Source organism: Cheilinus undulatus, linkage group 11 (genome assembly GCF_018320785.1).
Source record: "Cheilinus undulatus linkage group 11, ASM1832078v1, whole genome shotgun sequence".
In the NCBI taxonomy this organism is placed as follows: domain Eukaryota; kingdom Metazoa; phylum Chordata; class Actinopteri; order Labriformes; family Labridae; genus Cheilinus; species Cheilinus undulatus.
Genome location: NC_054875.1, coordinates 39,549,861 through 39,571,036, shown reverse-complemented (window position 1 = coordinate 39,571,036; position 21,176 = coordinate 39,549,861). Strand labels below are relative to the sequence as shown.

Genomic DNA, 21,176 nt, shown 5'->3' with positions numbered 1-21,176 from the left:
AAGAGATCGAGGCAGTAGCTATGGGCTTGTTTTAGTTGTACTGAAAGCCAATAGCAATGGCTGCTGCCAGAGTAGTGCTTAGCTTAGCTGAAGCTATAGTAGAGAGGAAGTTTTCTCAGAACTGGACCAAAATTATGTATTCAAACAAAAGCAAAGAGCAGCAACCAATGCTCCTTTTGGCAGAGACAGTGTCGGTGTGTTGTACACCACTCCATCTGGTGTTTGCCATTAGATTTGGTGATTTGAGGTTTGCATGCTTGGCCATGGAAACCCACACCGTTAATGCCGGTGGAGGCAGAGCATTGGTGACTTTCATGCGTCTTAGCAATTGATGACCACGCTCTGTGATTTTACGTGGTCTCCCACTTTGTGGCAGAGTTGCTGATGTTTCTGAACGCTTCCACTTTCCGATGATATCACTTACATCACTTGTATCATAAATATTTGCAGATGGATACTGCAATATTATTGTTAATATAGAGTATATACAAAGCATGAAAACAAAAAATAATCTTGATCAAACTTCTGCAAAATAAAAGGTTTAATGTGATGAAAATAGCTTAACAACGTCTGCTGTTTCTATGAAGACACCATTTGATTTTTTTTTTTATCATGTAATAAGTTGAAGTGCAAAGAGCTCTGAGGGCCACTGCAAAGCTCTTGCTATATTTACAACACAGTGACAATACTGATACAAATTACCACAGCAACAATACTTAAAATACAACTTGAATCACAGCTAACAATAAGGACATTTACAGAGCTCAGCATCAGATTTTACAAATAAAATGAGTTTAGGCTTAAAGACTAAAATGAACATTTTTCTCAATTAATACTAAGAAATGCTAAAGGCGCTTGCATCGTCATCGGTATCGTTGAACCTTTTGGTGGTTTGGCTGCTTACGTCCTCCTGCTCTGTGACCTGATCGTTGCTCTCGTGGGAGGAATCCTTCATCACGCTGTAATAAATTGGGATGTTGTACTCTACCGCCTTCTCTTTTTGTCCCCTCTTGCACTTGCAGAGCTTCTTGAACGCCACACGAAACTTCTGAGACATGAGGTTGTAGATGATGGGGTTGATGGCACTGTTGGTGTAGATGCACATGCGGCAGAAGAGCAGGAACCAGGTGTTGTGGTAAGGCGGGTCGATGAAGGAGTTGACCACCACTAGAGTTCGGTAAGGCATCCAGAGGAAGGCGAAGAGGATGACCACCACAGCTAGCATCTTTGTTATCTGTTCATACAGAGCAGGAAGAGAAAAAAAACAAGATGTTAAATCAATAGTATATGAAAAAGATGTAACAGAATGTTATTTTCACAGAGTCTGGCTGCAGACGGCAGCTCTCGGATGTCTGCTCTTGCAGACCACTACTGTGAGACGTTGCCTAAACTTTCTGGAAAAAAAGCCAGTTTAACTTCTGGTTAGGGTTAAAGTAAGAATCAGGATAACAAAGGATAAAAGTCAAAAACTGGACCTGAAAAAATGAATTACAAAACATTTAATCAAGCCAAGCAAACAGGAGAAAAGCTCGCCCTCGTTGAAAACACTAACCCAGCTTACCTAGCTAAGGTTAAATCTTTTCTTCCACTTCTTTTAACAGCAGAAGCCTAATGAAATCTAATGAAGCTACGTTAGCTATGTAAGTTGGTAGCTACATAAGTCATGTAGCTATTGTAGCCAACATAGCTTAAGCTAACATAGCTATTGTACATTTGCTTATGCTATGTTTGCCAAAGTTTATGTAGCTATGCTAGCTTTAAGCTACACGTTGGATTTTTTTCTTCCACTTCTTTTAACACCAGACACCTAACGGATGTTAGCTGATTATAATCAAAATCTGACAGCTATTTTCACTCACCGCTGAATTCATATCACTTATTCATTTTTAACATTATTTGCTTCAATAAAATGAACTTATTTCGCCTTAAATGCGTTTTCATAATTTGAATGTGCTGCCGTTTCTCATAACATTCATTAGCTTGCAGGCGGATGCTATCATAAGCTAGCGCACTAGCATGGTAACAGTACAACATCCACTTTTTCACCAGTATGGTGTTCAATGAGGGAGAAAAGTGTCCATCATTACAGACAATCATTCTGTGTATTCAGTGTTAACATGCTGTGTGCACATATGAACTCAAAATACATAGTATTTAGTACAGAAGTAGACAATTTAGGGCACACTAATTTAGAGCTACCCACGTAGCTAACATATCTATGTTTGTTAAGGCTCATGTTGCTAAAGCTGACAGCAAGTTACAAAGTAACGTTGACTATTTAGCTAGCGTAGCGTAGCTATGTTAGTATAAGCTATGTTTGCTAAAGCTCACATTGTTAAAGTTCATGTCGCTAAAGCTAACAGAAGCATTGGCTTACTCAGTATCATTTACTTTATAGCTAGCATAGGTATGTTAGCTTTAGCAAAAGATAGCAAAGTTAAAGTTAGACACTGTTGGGTATAGGTATAGACACACATGGGTCTATACCTAATTTAATCCCAGATTAGACCTCTGATCTGTATTCCTTTATTCATGAGAAGTTGCTAAGTCTGTAATGTTTGTAGTGAAGTTATTTCATGAATGAAACTGAGTTTTTCAATGAAAAAAATTGAATTAAAAAATTAAAATAAAATGGGAAACCCATTGTACTGGCAAATTACATCACTTTTTGTTCTGACAGATGCATGGTCACACAGTAGTGGTCTGCAAGAGGGTGAGTCTGAGACCTGTGGTCTGCTGACAGGAGGCTACAGCTATAGTGGCTTAGTAAGGCTGCACTTAAACTGTTGTGCTCAAAGCTTACACAGATTACATGATGGATGCAAAAGGGTTTATGGCTTTTCTGAGTGACTACATTTAGCTGAAAAGGTTAGCTCAGAAAGTGGGCTTGATGCAGAAAACAAGTTACAAACGTATTTTATTTGCCACTATCTGATGATAAGGAGCAGGCTGAGCGGGCTAGTTTAGATGTCACTCTCATATGGAGTGTTTTCCAGCTTTTTCAGGGAGATCCTGAGGCATTCAAAGGCAGAATAAAATATGCTGTCTCTCACTTTATTCTTTGTTTACCCAAAGGTCTCCTACTAGTGGGACTTGCTTGGAAAACCTCCAAAGTCAGGCACTCTAATTAGGTGTCCAAACACCCTCAGCTGGCTTTTAACTGCAAAGGAGCAGTGGCATTACTCTGAGCTCCCTGGATGTTGGAGTAATGCAGTAATCAATCAAATATGTGTACAACAGAGCCCCTTTTCCATTAGTTTCTTCTGGAAGGTATTTTTTATTTTCAAAAAGAGAGCAGTCCAAACTGGGGCAACTATCTCGCTGCCTCACAGCTGGCTTGTCAGGGCTCAAGGTTTGTGTTGATGTTGGACTGTCATGGCTTGGAAAATACCAGCAATTTTCATGCACAGCTCCCATCTTCAAACATCAGAAAGTTTTGGTTGTTTGCAACCAGGCAAAAAAATCTTCTACTAAAGGTGTTTTGGGGTTAACATAGTGATGAGAAGGAGGTTTAATATTTACCTTGGTTACAATTTAACTTTGGAACTACCAACATTTACTACAAACAAGAAACTGCTGGAAATGCTAATGATTTTTTTTATATAAGATAAAGTACAAGTACCTGATTAAGACGTAGATCAAGTATCAAGTCTGTAAAGACAGGAGGGTTGATCTTTTTGGGAACTATAGACTATAAGACATAGACATAACTGAGTACTGTCACCCATTTGTTTCTGAAAAGGCGTTATGAAGCGATGTGATTGTTGTCATATCAGAAATGCAGTCTCAACCTAACACTTAATCAGTCTAGATTTGACAAAGTCTAACAGGCAAAGAGGTGGAGCTAAATGGGGTCTAAGCCTCCTGTTGTAGCAAACAGCTATGCCACGCCCACCTGTCAGGATCAAACATTCCTGTTAATGTGCTAAATCAAATAAAAGCAGATAAGCTATATAGATAATTCATCCCTCACTGTTGCACCAACAAAAACATGATCATTTTAATATGGGTGTTAATGGGACTTCTGGAACTTTTGAAGTCACCCTCCGGTGGACACTTTAAGAAGTGCATTTTTTTGCCACTGGCTTGTGACCTTGCAAAGATGGATTTGCAAGATTCCTTGTCTGGCATCAGGCAAATCCATCTTGCAATCCAATCTACAGCATTTTTGCCTGATCTGAAAACAGTTCGGACTAATTAGCATCATTCGAGGAGAACAAGGCAGAGCTGCAGCGGATTTCTTTATCAAAACAAAAGAAAAGAGCCACACCAAAAGCTTTTCATGATAGAAAAGATATTTCCCTCTTCTCCTGACTTACTTTGGCATGAGTTTGTAATGCTTACGAGTGGGGGTGAAGTTGTATGTTAGCCAGTGTATACAGTGCTTTCTACCGCCAATTAGCTTTTTGTTACCGCAGAAAAACAGCAGTTTAATCAGACCTCAACCACAAGAGTAAAGAGCCATGCAAAGTCGATGTTTTTGGATGTCTCCCAATTGGTTTCGGCCCAACATTAGCCACCTACTAGCTACATAAACAATGGCAGCACTAGGGTGTACAGCATGTTACTGGAGCTGTACATCTCTACTAGGGCTGAATGATTTGCAAAAAAGATCGAATTGCAATTTTTTTCCACGATATTGCAATTTAATATGGGATTATTATTAGGTTCCTAAACTTGTGCATTTTTGAACAAATTCAAGCAACAAATCATTCTATAGTACAACCTACATTCAGTCAGGAACACTCATCATACATTTAACCATTTTATTGCAAAATATGCCGTTCTACTGGGTGAAGAAGGCTCTGCTCTAAAAATGCTCCTTGGGTTAGTAAAGCAGCATGCTTAGACTTTCCAGGGAGCACATGGCTAGGAACCCCCCTATAGATGGATACATAAATGATAATGTGTATTTAAACAATGAATTTCAGAAGTAATTAATCCATTGTAGCCTGAATGTGAATATGAAAGCACAACAAGCTTTAAGCTATAAAGGAGGTAGGTAGGTGCTGGGGTGGGGGAAGTTAAGCTGGCTATAAGCTGACCACAGCTGGGGGTATGACCTCCATTAATTAATGCTAAGCTTCATCAATACTAGATAAAACTACCTAGTTATTTTTGCTCATATTGCAAATTTGATACCAATTGCTTTTGACTAAAACAAAACATACATAAAACACAAAAAGGAGGAATTTTGTAAACCATTTTTTAAAAAATTGACATTGATTGTTTGCATAATGTGCATAAAATCTCTGCTGATGCAAAAAAGAAATGTCTTTGACTGCCATTTTGACACATTTCAATTTAAAGAAATGTTGCAACTTCTGTAATTTGTAAATTGCAGCAGGCTATATTGCGGTTTTACCTAATTTGCGATTAATTGCCCAGCCCTAATATCTACGGCCTCATTTTGTCTTTTTGCTCTGATTGGCCCATTATGAATGTGACAGAATGGTCGTCCAGTCACCTTCAAGAATTGTTTGAAAAGTCCTGTCCTTCCTAAACGCTTTCTATGGGAGGTTCTCAGATGAATGTGAAATCTATCCATGCAATGGATATATGCAACAGTCTATCTGGTATTTCAGGTTAACTGGCTTCATTTTTTTAAGAATGAAGGTTGCCACTACAAAACTCAGGATGAATATACCAGCAAAGTCTTTTAAATTTTATTTAGGAGAAGGATCCCTCCTCTAAGTTAGATGTTTTCAACTGATCTAGCCACAGGACCCTCCATCACCTTTTCACTGAGAACTGGTGGCCCAAATTTCAATAAAATTCAGTGATTACATTGAAAAATGTTGCTGTTTTGACCTCACATGGATCAATACATGATTGAATCAGGGGCTGCTAACAAACCTGTAAAAAAACACAAGAAGTATTTGGAGGACATGCATGCATTTATCTCATTTTACTCTGATCTGATTCTCATGATTACATGTTCAATTTAATTGTTTTCCAAGGATCTCAAAGAAATACATCATTATCAGGGCAAAACAATCTTTGTTAGCCTGAGAGAAGGTCATACATAGGCTGAAACCTTGGTTAAAAAAAAACAAACAAAATTGACCAAATATCACAGGAAAACTTGCCATAATAAATTAATGGATATATAGGCTTCTATACAGCATAGAATTGGCACAACTATTCTTCCTGTTGACCCCCTGAAAACAGCTCTGTGACCCATTAGTTGAGAACTGCTGCTCTAAGGGATTTCCACCTCTGAAGTTGTGAGTTTAATCTCTAAGCTAGCCTGATAATGCAGCACCATTTTGAATAATCTTTGGTCTGTGTTAGGGGGTAAGGGTCAGGGTTAGGGTGGGTTAAGGTTAGAGTAGGGTTAGTAGGGTTTTATCTCAATAAAAGTGAGGTATATTTCTTACTTAAAAATTATTTCAAAGTTTATTGTTTTCTTCAGATAAAATCTGCTTTTTCTTCTACTTTGCATGACCATCTAGTACCTGTTTCCTTGCAGACACCGCTCCTTTGTTGGCCTTGTTGGTGCTGCTGGAGTGACCCTGGTGAACCGACCCTCCTCCTGTTTTGTCGTTCAGGTGCGATGGCAGTGGGCTCATGAACAAAATCCTGGCGATGAGCCCGTACAGCACAGTAGCCACGGTGAGCGGGATCACGTAGAACAAAGTGAAGTCCAGGAAGTATATGGGCATGTAGAAGCTCCGGGAGACGCGGTATCCACAGGTCACCACCACTCCGTTGGTATACACCGTTTCATCTGTGTCGACTAAGAAGAACCACATGATGCAGTAAAGAGAGGTGAAGATCCAGACTCCTGCTATGATCCTTTTGGCTCGGGAAACGGTGCATATGAACTGCGCCTTTATCGAGTGACAAATGGCGATGTATCGCTCGATGGTGAAGGCCGTGATGGAGCAGGACGACACGTTGATGCCAAGATACTGAAGGTAAGTTATACACAAGCATCCTGTGTATCCGTAAATCCAGAAAGCTACAACATCAGAGATGTTAGGCAGACCTGCAGCCAGGAGAACGATGAGATCTGCCACTGCCAGACTGACCAGGTAACAGTTAGTGGGGGTCACCATGTGTTTAGTGCGGAGGACTACCAGCACCACCATGATATTCCCGGCAATCCCAACTACACAGATGAGCAGAGTCAAAAATATTGTGATGACCTGCTCTTCAAGAGGGTTCAGAGGCATTTCTGTCAGATTTAAAACCCGGGAAACGTCCTGAAAGAGGGTGGTGTTGTTCTCCATTGTGCTTGAGTCTGATGGCCTTGATTCAGTTGATCTCCAGGGGTGCAACAGAAGAATCCTAAAGGCAGAAACAGAAGAAGAATAGCATGAAATATATGGACAGTAGAGAGGTTACATTAATTTTAAGAAAAGGCTAGAGTCTAACAAATATGGACCGTATTTTCTTTTAAGATTTATCCTTAATATAGGGGGGAAATATCCACTATGACCACTATGACTCTTCAGAAACCCCTAGCTTAAGGATTTTTAAAAGATTTGACTCCAAGTTTTGGATCACTTCATACTTTCATAAAGGTTTGTGTTCAGCCAAATGCTCTGTTAAAACATCAGTATACTCGCTTTTCATCTGGTCGTGACACAATAGCTATTACCTGTCAAACTTAATGGAGCATTTAACTGCTAAAGAGTCACATAGAGACTCAAAATGAGCTAAAAGGGAGTGAATGTTGGACTCCAATCCAGAGGTATTTACATAATGTATTTAAAAACAACTAACTCGAACCAGAAGTTAAGGAATAAATCATCATTTTAAAGTTTGATTTAAAGTTTGATGTTTGGATCTGCAGCTGAAAATGCTCAGACTCCTGGTCTTCATCTGGCAGATATTAATGTCGCCATTTTATCACAGACGGCCCTAGGCATAAGCGTTAACTGTAGCTCCCTAGGGCGCCACACAATCTGGAAGGCGCTGATGTTGGCCTTCAACATTTTGAAAGAACCTCCAAACATTAAACAACCACCAGACTGCCAGCTTCCCTGCTCTTCTCTTTCCCTCTGTTCTGCTTGACTCAGCCCTCATAAAAATGTTGTATAGAAGAATCACGACGAACTTGAGGTAAAAGAGAAGAGCATAGATTCCAAGTTTCAACAACATTAATAATGAAATCATGTAAAGTAAAATTAAGGTAGTCACTTCAAACCTTTACTGATTGTGATAGTAAATGAAGTGCTGAGAGTAGGGCTAGATGATATGGCCTAAAATTTTATTTCAGTATGTTTTTAATCCTTTGCAGTAACAGTTTTATAAACCAGTATTATGAAAAAAATTAAAATAATTTAGATGCATGTGGTGCTACCATCCCCTTCTCCCCTGTATTAAACAGGACACCAGAAAAGGATTTTATAAGTTTCTGTGTTCAGTTCTTAGTAGCTGCATCTGTAGTTTTAAGTTTCATTTTTCTCCTACAGCCACATTTCTTGAACTAGGTATTCACAATCAAAGCACCCAAGCAAAATAACAACAGGAGACTTTCAAATTGGGAAAACTTGTCAGAAATCACATCATTTATCACTCAGCTTCAGCAGAGGTGCCAGTGAGTGTACAGAGCATCTATGTTTATAGCTGCTTCTCTGATGAAGTTTAACGCCACTGTCAGCATGAATCATCATGGGCTTAAAACAAGCAAGTCATTGGTTAAAATACACCTTTTAACAGTTGTTTAAGTTCTTTTAATATGAATTACAGCGGAGCTGGGTGCCAAAAGAATCAAGGCTCACAGCTTGTGTTAAAGCCTCAGACAGGCCAACAGAGACGCTTTGCAAAAGGTGCACACTCACTGCATGTTGATGTTTGATGTGCATTTTACACATCACACTTTGAGAGGAATGCACACACATTTTACCTGGTTACTGGTTTTTGGTGCTGAATCGTAATCTACAAAGGGTGCAGATATAGCACAAGCCGGCCCTGTATTTTATTGTCGGATGTGAAGAAAGTTTATAAAATTAACTGAAAAGGATTTGAATATGATTGCTGTACTCACGGTGTATCTCTACTGCCCCCAAGTGGCCAAAAAAACCTGCTATTGCAGAATGTATTTAATAAGCCGGTTTGATTGGCATTACAATTAGGAGAATTAATCACCTCCTTTAAGGCATGCATTATGGATATTCTAATGACTCGCAGTGCAATTTAAAATACACTATCTGGATTTGATATAGTCCAACATTATGAGGCACATTTACATCTTTTTAAACAGCCACTGGCAGCGATAGCACTCAAAAATCAATGATTTGCATGCAATCTGTGATTCTTCTAAATCAGATCATTTTATGTTATTGATTAGTTCTCTACAGAGAAGATGGTTAAGCCCTGAAAGTGCATTTTAATCCCTGTCTACTATCACTGAAGCTATCATTTATGACCATTTAATTCATTTTTATAAATAAGAAGTCACAAAGGAAGGTTGAAAGAGGGTCGAAGTGACTAAAAGTCAAATCCTTACCTGTGACTTCTCTCTATCATCATAAAGAACAAAAAAGTCATTCTCCATTGCCTTTAATGACCCCTAAGCCAAATAATGATGCAGAAATAAGAAGCAAAAACATTCACATTTGATTTGTTTTGAGTATAAAAAAGTATAAAACAGCAGGTGAATAAATGTAGAAACAATTCACGAAAAGAAAATGTGCTTCTTACCATTATCTCCAAACAGCGGCACTCACTCCGTCACCGTGGAAGCGCTCAGGTGCAATCAACCAAGAAACACCGATGACTGTTGAGTCCTTCTCCTGAGCCGCTCCAGTCCTCACATCTGTCTCTCTCTCTCTCTCTCTTTCTCTCCCTCCTTTTCTCCCAGTGCACCCCTCCCTCTGTTCCACATCGCACACCAATATATCCATACTGCCACACTTGTCTCTACAGCCACCAACTTCAAAATCAATTCCACCTCCTCATCTGAGCTCAGAGTGTCATGTCAAACACCAAGACTGTGACCATGAACCCTGCAATTACTGAAACCAACATAGAAGGTAGCCTGCAATTGAAAACATCAGGGGTGAGCGGCCACTGGACTGAAATGGCACTAATTATAAAGTAGGCCTGTTTTGCCGTTAGCTGACATAATTTAGTAGACTTCTTATCTTGTTAAAAAGGGGAAATTAACAGCCTCTAGTTTTGCATGTTTTAAGAAGTATAAGCATTTCTTATCTCCTGAGGAAGTAACAAGAACATAAATCATAAGATTAAACTTTCTATTCCTGAGAGGCACTGTTGGGAAAGCTTTCATAGCTCCAGGCACTCTGATAATGCAGTAGATGCTTTAGAAATATGAAGGTACATTAAAATCGTTGGCTCAAGGCTTCAAAAAACAAACTCTAACAAACCACTTAGAGCTCAGAAATGTCTAAAACCTATGGAAAGCTATGGCTGTATGAATGCTAATGCATGGCAGGTGCTTGCATTTTTATAAAGGAGTGGTTTTCAGTAGCAGGGTGTTTGGTCTAACAGACATCCTTTAATGAATTGATAGCACCTTCATCGGGAAAGAGATGCTCCTGCAGAGTCAATGTAATTCACTGATTATACTGCTGCATGCAAAGAAGAGTTTCCTATAGGGTCTGACCAGGAAGTATGATTGTCTGCTATATGCAGCACACAGCATCAGTCCCAGAAAACCCTTTCCCCCACAGCTAAAGTCTGGTTTGTTACTCTGCAGAGTGATTTTAACGCCAGTTCCTGCTCCCACCATCACATTTCCTGCTTGTTTGTGCGCAGGAGGTCATGGAAACCAAAACTGAGCACATTATGTTGCCGTCTGAGCGGAAAAATATTGAGCAGCAGTTGATTATTCTGCAGAGAGGAGATGTCAGAGGAGATGGAAAGTACATCTGCTGAATCAGCTGAGACAGAAGATGGGGAATGTTTGTACCCATTCAGCCCCTGACAGACGTCGGTGAGGAAATGCACATTGATATTTTGGATGTCTGCAAGCAGATTTGACTAGCTGTGTTGCCACCTGTAGCCTATTACTTCACACTGGAGAACACACAGTATGCCTGTAGACATAACTCAGAGACTGGCTGTCACTACTGCTAAGCAGCAGACCAGTCACAGGACTGTGGTCTGCAGCGTTTGGACACATAACATTGCTATAGCAGGTGAGTGTTGGCTAGGAATCAGGACTAGTTTCACGAAGGAGCACAAATCAGGATTTGGCCCTGCACCTACATTTTGCATGTTCACATCTTGGGGTAGGGCTTTCAAGAGATTAATTGTTTTAATTAATAATAATCACACTCTATTTATAGCATTTAAAAAATCCACTATTTTGCATTTAAACTGATTTGTGTATTTTTGGATTTTTCCACTGTATTAAGCCAAGACTAAGGGACTCCCAGTTTGGATTCAGGCCTGCTTTTTAAATTGCTGATTCCTCATGAACTTTCCCATGGAAAAAGGAATTTGTGATGGACTGAAAAGGAAAAAGGTGAACTGTAAAAAGGTGAATGTTGGATAACAAACAGTGCAGATGACTTTTGACTTGTCCACTGAGCATCTGTTAGCTTTTTCAAGTGAATCGGGACATTAATGAGCAGTGGTGGGCTTAGTCTTCATCACTGTGGCTGCAGGGAGTGAGCTTAACCAAAGTTTCTGGAAAGCGTTTCTGGAGAGCCTGTGATTAATTGTGATTTGCACAATAAGCGCACCAATTGTGGATCCTAATTAATTGTGATTAATGCGATTAAAATGACAGTTTACAAATGTTATTTTCAAACTAAAAACTCACCATACATTAGCGCAAAAAAAATGCATATTTTAGTTCTCGTTTCTTCAAAATGTAAACTCCCTCTCCTTTAAAAGGTGCATCTTTCAGTAAAGGCAACAGTAAGACTTGTAATTTGGATTGTACATTCCCATATGAGGACCTTCAAAAAGTTGAGATAACAAAAGAGATCAGGTCAGGTATGTGAGCATATGCCGGTTCAGCACTTGGCTGTGTCATCCTTGTTGCTGTGCTGCTCTGGCCTCCTGATGGCCATCCTCCAGGCCCATGCCCCATCTTTCCAGGTATCCTCCCAGCTGGCCTCTCATGACACATGAGTCCAGACCAAGCGGCAACCTCCAGTCCTGAAAAATGAAGCCCATGCGGAAGTGCAAAAAATTGCAATACCGCAAGTGTCCACTTGAGGCTGGGTGCAGGAACACTGGAAGTCCCGTCTGGACACCTGTTAAACAGCTGGTTTTTACACTAGAAATAAACTGGTTTACAGGCTGGTTCAAAACACCAAATGTGTCTCAATAGCTAGTGTCTTCATGTGCTCTCACTGTAGGGGAGTGAACTTTTTTGTACCATGATCGTTTGGATTATATTTAGGAAAAACCTCACTTCGCTCTGGTTAGTCCGTCTCATTTGATTGACAGATAGCTCAACAGGCAGAGGCTACGTTTCTGTCCACCAGAATGCTAGCTAGCTGACAGAAAGTAGTGCTTAATGGGCGAACCGTTAGGTTGATCCAAAGTTCGGCTGAGACCGCGATTTCGATATGGAAGCCTCTGCTGATTGGCTTAAAGAGCTGTTTGAGTCCGCCTACTGTAAGCAGATGGCTGAAGTCACACAGGGTCTGTCCAATTCTTTCTACATTTTATGGTCTAGACCAGCCCACCAGGTCCTGGGTACCTCATATGCAGTTAGCTGGATCAAGTCCATGAAAGTGTGCCAGGTGCCTGTAGGCAGGGGCCGGTCTTTGGCAGGGGTTCCCAAAATTTTCAGCCCGCGACCCCCAAAAAAACAGAGATGGGGACGGGGACTCCCGCTGTCCCTAAGAGGGATTGCAGCATAGTTGAACACAGCCATGCACATTCAATAAAGTCATGTGCAGACTTACTTTTCAAGGATTTTTATAACACATTCATAAATCTCACCAAGAACCTTTTGTTTAAAACTGAAACTATTATATGCACGTTTCTATAAAAATTGCTTAAATATACAACTTAAAACCATCTGTTTTTTTTGGAAGGCATTTCGCGGCCCCCATTTTGGGAATCACTGCTCTACGGTGATGATACAGTGACACAGATTTCATCACAACCTCTTTGTAATTTTGTTCCTGTGGGCAAGGGAGCACTTGAAAAACAAGGCCCGGGAATGGGACTGAGCTGTAGGCTTAATCCAAATACACTCTTTGCCCCCACATTGAGTCCTACCTTTAATATTTTGCACATTCACATCTAGTGATAAGGTCTCTCAATTCTTATTGGATTGGAGGGGTAGGCTGAAATGCTGGAGGTTTCATAACCCTTCAAATAGAGGTTTCTCAGAGGCACAATTGGTCACAATGGTCTATAAAGCATTTAAAAAAGCAGTTTGTGGTAGAAATGTACAGTATTCTCATCACATCTGTTCACATCAGTGCTGTCAGCTGTTATTGATGACATTTTCTGGAACTTGAAGGGGAAGATTTCCCCATAATCCCTTGTGGCTCTATTTCAAGGTGGCACTCAGAAATAAGGGGAAGAGGGACCGACCTGTATGCAGAGGGACCTGTTAGAAAAACATACCCTGGATTGCCTCTATAAGTTGTATGAATTTTGGGTGATTAACTGTAGGTATTGCATGGATCTTAAACATATTAGGGTAAATGGAAGTTGATCTGCTGTTCACACATGTATACTCCATTCTTCATTCTGGTGCAGAATGCATGCACAATCTTTAATGTAGCGTGTGAAAAAGTTTTTTTTTTTCTAACATTGAAGAAACAGAAAAGGAAGAAAATGGGAATGTCGGATGAGAGAGCACACTTTTTTATATCTTCATTCTAACAATAATCAATCATCCGCTTCACTGCCTTTCCAGGGAGAATGAGCCCAAAGCTGTCGCACACACAACAAGCAGCGCACTGACGTGAGAATTTATAGTAACAGAAAAAAAGATGAATAATTCAGCGTTTCTGGACCAACAACAGAGTACTGTCTGCACACAGACTGAGATGTTAATGAAGTGGACAGGGTGTCAGGAGTAAAAATAGATTAAACACGGTTATTCTATTATTATTCTAGGTTCATGTCTTAAAATAAATTCCCAAAGCCTCATGGGAGTTTTCAAGCAGGGGTGCGGTGGCGAAATGAAAAGGAGTTTTTCAGAGAACGGAAGTTTTTTCTGTTTTATGTGGGAGGACCATTGATTAAAACAGGCTGTAAGATCCTGTTTCTGCTGATCACTTCCTGGAAGGAGTGATCATCAACCCTAAGCTGTTTCAAAGCACCACAGTGGCATCTAGTGGGAGTGAGGGGCAGATAAAACAACATAACAATGACCACACAGAGGAAAAAACATCACATAAGACAGGAAAATATATAAACAGAAAGAAAGCACTTTTTTCTTTTATAGATAGAAACCAGTGAAATGAAAGTAAGTGTATATGAAACCACTTCAGCTTTTTGTGTGGGTTCCTGAGAGGATGCTGCTGAGTGGTGGTACGCTTTAAGAGGAAAAGGTGATGCTGCTGTGACTCATAGACACGGTGCTCTATTTTCAGCGATCCAGAATAAGAACTCTAACTGACGTGATTCAAACCTTAAAGAAGTGAGTCTGAGAGTCCAAAACCACACACTTATGCACTGAAAATACTTACATACTCAAACATGATGCACTGTGTGCTGCATACTAACCGGACCATTAGTATGCTGTTTGCAGCGTACTATCATCCTCTCTGCTCCATTTCTGCTCAGACCCATGCTAAATAAGCTACCAGACCAGTCTACTGTTCATAGGATGAGGTAACAACGTAGACATTTATTTTACAGAGATGTGATTCTGAATTATCATCAGAGTCAGATTATTGTTAGAACTAATGTAAATGTGGTCAGCAGAGATGACTAACCTCAGTAGTAAAGTCATCAGCAGACTTCAGTCCTCTTTGCACATCAACATTTACGTGTCTGTGCTGTACGGGGCTAAACTTAGCTCAGGTCAGGTGGTTATTTGTCGCTCTTATAAGATGCCATCCATCTGGTGTGATAGTTCACATCCAGGCAGTAGAGCGAGGAGAGCAGACCCATTATCAGGAGCCACAGCCTCAGCCAGTGTGCAAGGCTGTATTACAGCTAGGACAAAACATTTAACCAGAAATATTAGTAGTTTTATCATCATAACACAAATTCCAAACAATTAACAGACATTTTTTTCAGCTTTTTGTGCAGTAAATATACAAAAAATCAAATTATATTAACTTTCCTGGGTAATAAGATCTTGTGCTGAGTCAGGGAGTGACTCTGATTTTGCTCTGAACATTATTTTTTATTAATACAAGTCATAATTTCATATCATTTGTGTTTTTTTTTATTATAGTTGTTTAAACATTTTTAGCATTCAGTTTTTACCTTCTCTATTTGTAATCATATTTCTTGTTTTAAAAGGTACATAAACAGAATTATATAAAGATCTTTTGGTAAATATTTTTAATTCATACCTTGTATGTGTTTTTGTATATGCACATATTTATACTTTTGGGAATATGTGCTAGCACTGTTTTTTTTTTTTACTTCATTTATGAACAAGTTTTATATGACAGACCATGACACTGACAAGTACACATAAAAGAAAAAAAGAAAAAAAAATGGACAAACTGTCTAATTTTCAGGAAAATCCCTCAAAGATAGAAAACAAAACATTCAGATAAAACAGACAAACTTCACATGGGAGGAAACAAAAAACAGGGGAGAAACAAGAAAAGAAGAAAAAAATTAAGGTACGCTCTTTTTTGATATTCTCAAATACTGATAGGACAGACCACCTGTAGCAGGGGTGTCCAAACTATGGCCCAGGGCCAAATGCGGCCCACAGTCCATCTTTTAATGGCCCGCAGCACATTCTAAGAATAAAATAAAATATGGCCCACATTAGAACATGACGCTAGACTGTATTGTACTTCTTAGTTTCACCTGTTTGGTGCTACCATGCTAATTCCATAAACAAACATTTTGACAAGAACAATTTATTGGTGTGTTTTTTGTGACTAAATGGAGACAATGCAAATGGTTAACATACTGGCAACCAAAATAATAACAAAATTCAGATTTACAGTGCCCTTATTGATTGCCAGTGGTAGCCAGGGCCCACAGAGCTTCCCCAAAATCCTTAAAATGACAGACTTTTTGCCTTGTCAGCTATTAACTAGCCATTTTAGCATACTCAGTCACTAAGCATATCTTAACTTACATTTGGCTGGCTTTACTAACTGTAATACCCTGAAGAAGAGGTACACACTTCTGTATGTGGCCCTTGGTGGAAAAGTTTGGACACCCCTGACCTGTAGTTAAACGTATTCACAGTTTCAGACCAGGTCAATTCCTAATGTATTTCATGAATGGGTCCCAGGTTTTGAAGAATTTGCTATTTGATCCATGTAGGGTGCATCTCATTTTTTCCAGTCTGATATTCTGCATATCTTTTACCTATTGGTTGTGTGATGGAGGAATTGCTTCTTTCCATTTAAACAAAATAGAAGGTATAGCAATAAAAGAAGAAGAAGTGACCTAGCACTGATTTTAATGTTTCAGATGTATGTAACTTCTTTATATTTTGTCTAGGTGTACTGACTTTACACAACACTGTTTTGATTTGAAATTGTCATGTCGGGATACATAAGTAGATACTAATGGACTTCAGCTGTGTTCACAAATTTAAGATGGCGACCCACAGATACATTTACAGGTCTGGAGAAGTGCATGCTGGCTCCAAACATCTTGCCTGCAAATAAATGCCTGAAATGGTGGCGCCCCTGGTATAAGAAACTTTTTTCCTTTCTTGTTGTAAAGGCAGTATTGATTGGAACTTATTTCAGAGGTTTAGTACATATTTAGCTAAACAACTTCAAAACATCGCAATTAATATTTAAAATTTTATTTTTGAGAAGAAAAATATATTAGTGATAACAGTTTTTGGTTGCAACAGCAGTGTTATGATAAATTAAATCTATCTATTTTACTCTATTCCCTTTCATAGGATTAGAGCGAACCATCTCTGTGAGCTGACCATATCTCTAAGAGAGTCATGTCTGAATGCTATACTTCCTCGCAAGAAATTTACTCGTGAGAACACAAAATTTTATTGTGAGCACATGGTGAGTTAGCTTTATCAGTCCATGACCTTAAAGGGAGTTCTCAACCTCGGGGTCGGGACCCCCTCAGGGGTCGCAAGACACTGAGGGGGGTCACCAGATACCCTCTGAATATAAAGAATATTTTAGATAATTTCAAATAGGATATTTGGCCCATTTTTATAAAAAAATAGCTGAAAATTAGTTAAATGTAAAATAAAACATGCTCAGTTGGTGAGATTCATACTCTTATGAAAGTAATGTTTCTCCTTAAAAAGTAAGTCTGCATGACTGAATTTGCATGGCTGTGTTCAGCTATGCTTCAACAACCCTTAGGTAGTGGGGGTCCCCAGTCTGGCACCTTCATGTTGGGGGTCGTGAGCCGAAAAGTTTGAGAACCCCTGCCCAAGATCGTCCATTGAAGCGGACTAGGACTTAGGCAACCAGGCCTGAGTACTAGGCACTTCCCAGGGACTGGGTTGTAAAGGTAATTCTACACATCTCCTGTCATTTCAAAACTGTCAGTTCTGTGCAGAGCAGGACTATTTCATCCTCCCAGCAGCACGATAGATGTGGAAGTAGGAAGAGGATCACTTTTGAGTCTTAGAAGTAATAAAAACAGCAGTTTCCTGCAGGATGAATCAACAGATCATAAACAAATGTTGACCTGGGCAGCTGCCATAAGTGTCTCTTCTTTCTTCTTCTTGGTAGATCCTCTAAAACAACCAGCGCACACTGCCACCTACTATTCTGGACAGTGTTTTTATGCAAGTGTGGTCAGGGTTTGGAATAATGTGACTTATGTGAAAGCAGGCCAGTGGGGGGGCAGGAGAGAGGGCATCAATCATGCTCTGCACAGTATGAAACAAGCCTGCATGCCTTTAAGAAAACACCCCTAACTGTTCAGTCAAGAAACTGCACACATCCCTAGAACAAAGTGACCTACAGACTAACACTACTACTTCGAAACTTAAACCTCTGGTTCTGCAAATAAACAGGGCTAGTATGGCATTGTTCTGAGCATGTTCAACCACTTCTGACTTCAACTAAACCCTGCTGTTCTTGCTCCTTTTTGCTCAGTTTGTCTTGTATTTTCTTCATCAGGTAAGCCACCCTCCTCTCCTCTTGCTCTCTGAAAAAAGACGCTGAGATTTTCCTGCGCAGACGTCTGGCATAAACCTCGACGAACACCAGAGCGTAGCTCATCATCCAGAGACATCCCAGCAGGAGTGTGACTCCCAGACTCGGAGCTGAAGTCTTCACATCACAGAGCGATGGCTCAGGGTTGAAGGTCCACTTGTAATCCCTGTGGAAGTTTGTGAGCTCCCGTGTGATGCAGTTGTTCGGGATGATGCAGAAAGCAGGGGGGAACCAGCTGACCTAACAGGAGAGAAAAGAAGACCATTATGTAGGCTAAATAACAGGAAGTAGAGTAATAAAACTGAGTGTGCTGTCTTACCCTGTAGTTGACACTTATGACGGCGGATGTTGGTGGGAAATCTAGTACCCATGGCATGATCATCTGAACTATATAATACACAACATAATCCAGAGCAACTATCAGAGTTATTCCAATGAAGTATAATGTTACCACGATCAGTGATATGATGCAGGAGGTGCATTCCTGATTTGTTATTTTGCAGCCTTTGTGTATTTTATTTTTAGCTGCCCCTTTGTTAGCAGCATGAGTCGCCTTGTGCTTGAGCTCTTTGGAGACGTAGCTGTTATCAAACTGCACTGATGTCAGGTAAGACTTCAAATAGCGTGCCGATTCAAAGATTAGCAAAGCAACAAAGATGGCTGCAAGGATCCGGTTTGAGAGCAGTTTGCATTCTTTGAGGAGGTTTCTTGCATGTGAGAAGTTGACCTCTATCTGCCCGATTATTTTAGTAAACGTGCCTCTGACTTCTGACACATCAACATGTGTGAAGTGATCTAACTTCCTCAAGTTGGTGACAATGCTCAAGTCCTCCCTTCTCACTTTGATAGTTTCCTCAACGAGGTCTTGCTTTGCTGTGTTCAAAGGCTCAGATGAGTTTAGCAAAGTCTTTGTAAAACCCTCGGCGGTGCACTTCAGGATGCGTGCAACCGCTCCCACATTCACTGAAATATTAGGCACGACGTTCGAAACTAAAATCATGACAGAGGCCGAGATGAGGAGTTTTCTTCCCTCTTTGGTGCAGACAGTTGGCAGAGTCATTGTCAGCACGCAGCGCAGAGGGTGACACAGAAAGGAGACCAAAAACACAGCCACGCTGTAGACACAGGTGGTCTGAACGGACCTCTCGTGGTTGTATTTCAGAGTGTTTGACAACCAGTGATGAAGCAGGCCGCCTGTGACGATGGAGAGAGTGAAACATAGAGACAGAAGAGCCAGGATGTCTCTGCCAGCTGGTGTGGGTACGGAGTAAACATCCCAGAGATACAGTAAGACAGATGTAAGAGCCTGTCTGCAGGATCCTGCTCTTTTCCTAAAGAGAAGAGAAAAAATCAGATAAAACTTCATGATGACTTTTGATGACTTGCCATCATGTCATCAAAAGTCATGATGACATGATGATGTTCAGGAGTTCCTCCTCCTGCCTGTCCATTAAAAATGAAGCCACCTGGGGCACAGATGGCCTAGTGGTTTAAAGTGCGCCCCATGTATGCAGGCGGCCTGGGTTCAAGTCTGACCTGTGGCACCATTTCCTGCATGTCTCTCCCCTACTCTCTCATCCCTACTCCTGAATCTATCCACTGTCCTCCTCTATCAATAAAGGCATAAAAAGCCCAAAAATGTGTCCTAAAAAATGAAGCCACCTTAACTAGTAGAGCATGAGCTTAACTCAACATAAAGAATGAAAACAAGAAAAATTGTCAGCCTGTCTTTGCCTACGGTTGCAACACATAAAATAACACTTAAAGGTATACAGTGCTTATAAAAGTATTCATCCCCTTGCTGAGAGCAACAAATCTAGAGGGAGTTTGATTTCACTCATTTTTATAAAGTGTTACTCAGCAATACATTAGGGTATGATATATGTTATACATGCTGTATTAATGTGTAAGCAGTAAAATATTATACATTTAAAAAACAATTAAAACAGGTCTGGTGACACCATAGACAAAATAAACTACAGACTCCAGGAAGTCATTACACCTAGACAATAAATGGTCCCTAAACATTCATAAGCTTGTCATCTTTTGTCTTCAACTATACATTAAGAAAGAAAGAGACTAGAGTTGATATCTAATTTAACTTTTGCAAGAAAACAAACAAGAAAAATATAAAAACATCCAGTTCTAACATTAAAGCTACATTTAAATAAGGAAGCTCTTAGCCTAGCTTAGCACAAATGCAAGAGTCAGAGGGAAAAACAATTAGCCTGAAATGCACCTGACTTGAAGAACACTCCTGCAATTCGAGAAAGGAACAAGTGTTTCTTGTTGAAAGTATCCATCAACAAACGTGGTTATAAATTAGTTTCTGGGCTTTTAACATATCTATGTGTATGTGTGTCAGCACCTCTACACTGTACATTCCTAGTACAAGTGTTTTTTAACCAACTCTCATCAAGAAAGCCAAAAATTCTTAAACTAATCAACTGAATATTCAACCTTATAAGATTAAAAGTTTAGAGTTGGAAAAGCCAAATGAGATCATTTTACACACACAACAATAACAGTCATAGTATGAATTTATGGATAATTCATCTGAACACACAACTGTCAGTAATGTAAATATATAAACCATGCTGCTATTACAATACCATTGATGGAAAGATACAAAGATATAAACAAATACTTTTTGAGGCCTATGAGAAAAACCTCCAGCATCAGTTTTAAAGAAATAAATGCCGTTTCTTACCTGACAGGCGTGATGATATTCTCCCAGATGAACTTCATTTTTTCTGACAATATGAACAGAAAGAAAACAGGACTGGGAAGTGCTGGAGGACTGAGGGTTAAAAGGGGAACTTCTCTGAACAGTCACTGTCATGTTCGTATCTGTGGGTCGCCTACAAGTTCCCACGAGGAAATAGGTAATATAGACAGCTGTTCTCCATGTTAACCATAGGGTCATATGGAGAGGTATGATGTAATCACATGTGACACTGACCGCACAAATGCAGTTTCATG

At 39.9% G+C, this 21,176-nt stretch overlaps 2 protein-coding genes across 2 annotated transcripts; both read right to left on the bottom strand.

Annotated features, from left to right (window-relative positions):
- Positions 1 to 835: 835 nt before the first annotated feature.
- LOC121517942 (thyrotropin-releasing hormone receptor-like) lies at positions 836 to 9,714 on the bottom strand. Its single transcript, XM_041800062.1, has 3 exons — positions 9,655 to 9,714; positions 6,459 to 7,293; positions 836 to 1,234 (listed from the first exon to the last, which is right to left on the bottom strand). The coding sequence occupies exons 2-3, from the start codon at positions 7,233 to 7,235 to the stop codon at positions 836 to 838; spliced, it is 1,176 nt and encodes a 391-aa protein (XP_041655996.1). The 5' UTR covers positions 7,236 to 7,293; positions 9,655 to 9,714.
- An 8,366-nt stretch (positions 9,715 to 18,080) lies between these two features.
- On the bottom strand, positions 18,081 to 20,942 carry LOC121517344 (osteoclast stimulatory transmembrane protein). The gene is made up of 3 exons (XM_041799045.1): positions 20,905 to 20,942; positions 18,514 to 19,525; positions 18,081 to 18,434 (listed from the first exon to the last, which is right to left on the bottom strand). The coding sequence occupies exons 1-3, from the start codon at positions 20,940 to 20,942 to the stop codon at positions 18,081 to 18,083; spliced, it is 1,404 nt and encodes a 467-aa protein (XP_041654979.1).
- Between the last annotated feature and the right edge of the window lie 234 nt (positions 20,943 to 21,176).